Source organism: Fundulus heteroclitus, chromosome 7 (assembly GCF_011125445.2).
Source record: "Fundulus heteroclitus isolate FHET01 chromosome 7, MU-UCD_Fhet_4.1, whole genome shotgun sequence".
NCBI lineage: Eukaryota > Metazoa > Chordata > Actinopteri > Cyprinodontiformes > Fundulidae > Fundulus > Fundulus heteroclitus.
In genome coordinates, this window is record NC_046367.1 from 22254403 (window position 1) to 22260569 (window position 6167).

Below are 6167 nucleotides of genomic sequence, written 5' to 3' on the forward strand. Positions count from 1 at the left end.
AGCCTTTAATGGATATAACCAACTTAACCTTATTTACCACAAAAGACAAAAGATTACCACAAAGTGTTTAACCAGTTGTGAAGCTGAGTAAAATAAGCCACCCATAAATGTTAATAACCTTAATTTATGATTGCAATTGAAATCACTTAGGAAAAATCTCTCTATGTATATTCGTGTTGGCAACTCAAAGGTGATGATTCGTTAACTTTTAGAGACAATTCGACCACTGATATAAAACCCACAGACCACCGCAGTTAAGCTAGTCAATTAATTCCCTGTTACAGCAATTATTCTGTTTAATACTAATATTACTTGAACACAATATCAAACAACACAATATAACAGAAGAAAATAAAACAATAAAATAAACAGCAAGGTGATGAAACATGGAGGTAGTTTTTTGGTAATTTTCTAACCTAAATAAGCTTTACTTAATTAAGAATTTAATAATCACCATTGAAGCAGCAGCACATATGATGTAAACAGCATTGAGATGGATCTGGCTAATACTTGGAGTAATGTGGTGGTTCTTCAAAACATTAGTACTGCTGCTAGCCACGATTGGCTACAGTGAGCTTCAAGCTACTAAGCTAGGTGGCACAAGATGCCGGGGCTACAAAATGAGCTTGTGCTAAGAATGTTTAGCCCAGGTGGCTCAAAATGGCGGTATCTCAGACAATGAGCCAACCCCAACAAGGAGGAATGACAGAGGGGCAGCTATGTTGAGACAAAGGCTACTAGTTAATGCCATGAATGAATTTGAAACGAAATCCGCACATAACCCAAAGAGAGGAGGAAGAGAGAAGAAGGAAGGAAAAGTGATTGGATCTTAACGATAACATTCAGTATAATAACCTTGAGCCGTCGGCACAGCTGTCCCACAGAAAATAATAACATTAAGAACAATAACCTTCAACCGCTGGCGCAGTTATCTCACAGAAAGCACAATAAAAAAACACAATAAACAGCTCATCACCTGAATTCAGTCACATCGTGTAAACATTCAACAGACAGTACAAAAAAAACTCCTTCTGGAGTAAAACATAGGCAATAAAACCTACTTCTAAATAAACCTCTGCCCAGGCAAGTATCAGTTTATATCTAGAAGAAATGGAATGGTGGCTTTCTTTGTCGTACTCCCCGGGTGGAAGATTTGGTCCAGAAATGTAACATGACTGCGCCCAGATTGACGGCTCCCTGCCATGTCTCACTGGCCTCCATGGCGGTGGAGATGTGGTGGCTCGCCCGGTATGTGCGGGGCGGCTTCACGCTAGCAGTCTTTTTGCTCTGCATGGCCAAAGCAGAAAAGACATTGCCTCATCTGTTGATGGAAAGGGGAAAAAACTCCTTTGTCTTCTCGTTGGGATTGTGTACTTCAACCTAATTAATTAGAGTCCCTGGATCTCCTCTGTCAATCCAACTATAAAGGGTAAAGGTGATGTTCAGCTTTGTCCTGCAAAAAGTGGGTCACCAGTTTCACTGCATGTTCAGACACAGGGTTCTCAGTTGAGATGGTGGGGTTCTCTCCGTTACAATATGAACTGCGGGAAGAGAACGAATTGTTCGGGTTATACTGTTAGGTGGAGTCAAAGTCACAGCCCAGGTGTTTAGTATGCTGGGGATTAACTTTTCTTAAATTATGTCTTTTCCAGAGGATTGGTCATGTTACTCACAGCTGATACCGCTAGAACTGCTTTGTGGGGAGCTCTAAGAACAAATTCTGATTTGCGATATTTCCCCAATTTAATGTGATTATTTTAGAAACGTTTACTGGTAGTGATTTGGATGTAATGTGGTATTTTTATTTTCACACAATGCTTAGTCTAACTTGAAACTTAGTCCCGGTTTGGTTCTGTTCTTTGGTTCCTGTGGTACATGTTTTGTCTGGTTGGGAACTAAGCAAACTTTACACCATGAGAATAAAATAAATAAATCGCTATTCAAATGTTGTACTCAGGGTCAGGAAAAGATTGACTGGGCTGTATCTGCTGACCTGCAAGTGATGATAGCTGTTCCAAGATCTTCTTCAAACGATAATACTTGGCTGCTGTCTTTTTCCTGTTTCTGACGCTGTCCAAGTCAAGCTGACAACTAAGATACTAAGAAAACACACAGAAAAGACATTTCTGTGTAAAAAAATATAATAAATATAAAGTATATATGTAAATACATATAAAGTGCTATATGTAAATCAGAAGTCCTGGTTAAAGTGAGAAACAGAGGGAAGAAAATCTGCTTGTTTTGAATAAATGATTCCCTAAATTAACTCAAATTAACTTTCATGTTTAGCAATAACATCCTACCTTGGGTATTTTTGGTTGTGGCGTGTTTTATAGAGGACGATGGCTGGTAAAAAAAAAGTTACACAAAGTGAGAATGAATGCTTTATTTTAGATACTAGGCAAATAAGATTCAATAAATGACTCACCACTTCTTGAGTGCTAAAAGGAAGCATCCTGAAAAAATTAAAATGATCACCAATGCAGCACGTATCCACAATAGAAAAGAATAATTTTCTGTGGGAGACATAAAGCTTTGTTATTACAAGGAATAACTTTTAACATAATAATAAAACACTGGACAAGTTTTAACTAAAAACCTTTTTCCCATTTATTTTTCAGTCTGGAGAAATCTGACCTTCTCTTGGTTTTGGTACCAGAATCTTTTCCTGCTCCCAGGAGAGGTGCTGGACTGTACAAGTCAGATCTTCTGGATCAAAGTCCTCCAGGATCTCCAGGTGACTCTCTACTGTTATGAATCCTTCTGTGTCAAGCTGAGTTTTCACTGCAGGCTCCGAACTGCCTCTATAACTCCAGCTTAAGTTGGCAGCTGGTGTTCCTCTTTCAGCTCGGCACACTGCCACCATCTTGTTGTCCCTTCGCTCTAACCAGGCAGATAAACCAGGAGGAGCTGAATCAAGAGAGAGAAAAACACGATCAAATTCAATCCAAGACCTCAATTTATAAAAAGTCCAAGTGATTTTGAACTTGCATTATTCACTCATTGTGAATAATGCCAAAACAAAACTAATTAAACCAATTATAGGACTGATCCTTCTGGGAAAAGCAAATTAGGCAAACTGCAGTGTCCTTCAAGAGTTGACAAGATTTTTATTCTGCAAGGTTAAAAGTCATCATTGTGTACACATTTCCATTTTTCTATCAAAGAAATGTCTTAAAAAGATTCCCCGCACCATGTAAAGACCTACCTGTTACATCCACTTGGATGTTATAATTTTCAATTCCTCCAGAGTAAACCGACTCACACCTGTAGACCCCAACATCATCAGCTGAGAGGTTTGGGATGTGCAGGTACAAATGGCCGGTGGAAGTCTGTCGGATAGATTTTCCATCGTTGCAGGAGTCAATGTCTTTGCCGTCATTTATAACGGAGAGCCTGCAGTTTTTGTTTTTCAAGTTTACATCCCAGATTATAAATAATATGTCAGCCCACGTTTTATTAGTGCAAGTCAGGTTGACGTTGGTCCCCAGATTGAACGCTGCCTCTCTGTTAACTGGGAAAAAGAAATTTGTGGTAATGAAATGGTTAGGTGTTTAGTCTTGAAAAACATACTTATTTAATAAAACTGCGTTATTTAATATAAGCTTATTTAAACACACACACTAGTGTAATTGTGTGTTTACATATACAAGTCAAGTACAACTTAGTGAATGACTTCATGTGTTTTTTTTTTGTTTTGTTTTTTTACAAATATCTTTACCTTAGTTATACCAAACAATTTCATTAAAGATTTCTTTCCAGGCATTTTGATGAGCATCAAAATACCACTTCTATTATTTTCTGCTGAAACTTTACCATCAGTTAGCAGGAGAAATGCATTCGAGTTCCCAGAGGTGTCTTCAGTAGTTCCTAAGACAGAGAGAAGTAGATGTAAGGAACAGGTTAGTAAACCTGAGCGGCTTTCTCATAACCTGGCGAGCCAGATTTATAATGTATAGCGCTCTACGTTTTTCACATAACCAAGCTGGCACTGCTCCCATTAAATCCGTTCAGGAAAAGGAGGGACATTCAGCCGAACTACCAGCAGAGCTAACTACCAGACACCTAGTGACTGCCTACCAAAGGTTGGTTTAAGCAAATCACGCTATCAAAAAATGTTGATAGCAGGTGCCTCTCCTTCTTTCCCCTCTTCTACCTTTTAGTGTCAATTGAACATGAAATAGTCCCAGAACCAAATCTAATAAAGCTTCTTGCATGTATAAATCAAGCGGAGCACTATGGCGAAAGCAGAAAGGCTCCACTTGTGAAAGTAAAATCTGTTGGGCTCTTTTTGGCATTAAGACAACAATTCTTAATGCTACACTGCCAGGCAGGACACACACAGACACAAAAAGAGGAGAATGGGTACACTGGTTAGGGATAGTTAAAAGACAACAGTGTAGCGAAAATATCCAATTGCTTCAACCCTTGGAATCGGAATACCATCTCCGAATGAATAACAGCAGATAGTCCACAGCAGCAGAAAACGCCAAGTTTTTATATATATATATATATATATATATATATATATATATATATATATATATACATACATAGATAGACAGACAGACAGACAGACAGACAGACAGATATATAGATATACAGACATTGCATAGGTATTAAAATACCTATGCAATTGAAATTGAGATATGACAGTGCTATATTTGTTTGATGAAAAAATAATTAATTGACGGTATTGTTCATTTTTTTAGGGTAAAACTACGATATTTTCTACAATGCAAACAATACTGCTGTTAAGAAGAATGGTAAATATTCATGGAGAACGTTTTTTAACAAATCAGTGGTGTTTGTTTTCCATGACATCAAAATTACAGGCGCATATCAGTGAGTTCATTTATTTCAGCAACTCACTTCCTTAAGTCAAGCATATTATACAGTAGAGTAATTACACACACACTGAGGTTTTAGATTCTCTTTCTGTAAAATATAATGAAAATCCAACATTTAATTTCTTAGAAGATTAGAATATCACATCAGACTAATGAAAAAAACAGAAATGTTGGCTCAATGAAAAGTATGTTTAATACCTGCTTCAAGGTTGTTATTTTCAAAAGGTACTTTTACTCTGACAGACAAGTCTCTCCTGAACGCATTTTCTAATTTACTGAGTTACACCTGTGTAAGAACATGAAACATTACATTTACAAGTTTAACGTATTAATAATCCAAACCTGAACCTTGAGACCATGCTTCGAACATGAGGATGACCACAGTATAAATCCATGTCCTGTGTATCCTCTTTGCTCGCATTTTTTGTGTAACTTTGTTGTTTTCGTTCTTGTCAAACCGCTCCACATTTCATATGGTCTGTAAATGGCCCCGTCTCTCCAAGCTATACTCATTTCCTGTTATTTGAAGTTACTTGCAACACCCCCACACAGAATGACATCTCATGTTTGCTCATATTTTCCATTTCCCAGAAATGTGTGATTTAGCTAGCCAGTGTTACCCTACCTCGGTAATACTGATTCTATATATTAGCTCACTGGTTCTCTTTGTTCACTGATGGATTTTTTCGTTTAAATTGGTTCACTTTGTTTCAACATTGCAAGTCCTGATTATTTTCTTATTAAAGACTATTCACTTCATCTCTCTACTTCAGGTTTAGCCTACATTTGGGTCCATCCAAAACCAAACATGATGAAGCCCATGTATATTTTTAATTTTTAGTAACCCAAAGATAATCAAATCTAAATTTAGGTATGAAAGTCCTTTAGTTTCAACCCCAAACTCCATCTAGTCATTTCCTATGTTATGCAAAACTAAGTGTCAGATTTCTGAACCCTTTGTTAACCTGTTTCAAGTGTATTTGACTGTAGAAATGGAGAAGACTTTAGTTTATAAGGTGCTTAGTGTCCCAGGGCCACTAGGGGCCCCACAAGAGCAATTCAAAATGTATACAGTTTTTTGCATGTATTAAGATTTCTATATGATTATGGTAACAAAAACAAAAATGTTGATAAGAAAATGTGCTTGTTTTACAAAAATGTATCCTTGATCATGTAAAAATCATTAACTACGCATGCAAAAAATAATAGGTTTTAATTGGTCTTGGGGGGGGGGGGGGGGGGGGGCTGGTAGACGCAATAGGTCACGATGCTCCGTTATACCCTGCCGGTGTGCATAAAAACTTCCAAAGTACAGGT

General features: G+C 37.4%; 1 protein-coding gene across 1 annotated transcript; it reads right to left on the minus strand.

The window, feature by feature from the left end:
* Window positions 1-1905: 1905 nt before the first annotated feature.
* On the minus strand, window positions 1906-5488 carry LOC105934890 (cell surface glycoprotein CD200 receptor 1). The gene is made up of 7 exons (XM_036138694.1): window positions 5193-5488; window positions 3817-3870; window positions 3209-3514; window positions 2638-2910; window positions 2429-2516; window positions 2304-2346; window positions 1906-2099 (listed from the first exon to the last, which is right to left on the minus strand). The coding sequence occupies exons 1-6, from the start codon at window positions 5269-5271 to the stop codon at window positions 2331-2333; spliced, it is 816 nt and encodes a 271-aa protein (XP_035994587.1). The 5' UTR covers window positions 5272-5488; the 3' UTR covers window positions 1906-2099; window positions 2304-2330.
* Between the last annotated feature and the right edge of the window lie 679 nt (window positions 5489-6167).

What these genes read in the sequence shown, in the direction of transcription:
- LOC105934890 (XM_036138694.1), bottom strand. Translation starts at nt 5,271, where the DNA reads ATGCGAGCAAAGAGGATACACAGGACATGGATTTATACTGTGGTCATC. An exon ending in ATTTCTCCTGCTAACTGATG is followed by an intron (nt 3,515 to 3,816) that starts GTAAAGTTTCAG and finishes TCTTTTTCCCAG; the next exon opens with TTAACAGAGAGGCAGCGTTC. An exon ending in GGTACCAAAACCAAGAGAAG is followed by an intron (nt 2,517 to 2,637) that starts GTCAGATTTCTC and finishes TGTCTCCCACAG; the next exon opens with AAAATTATTCTTTTCTATTG.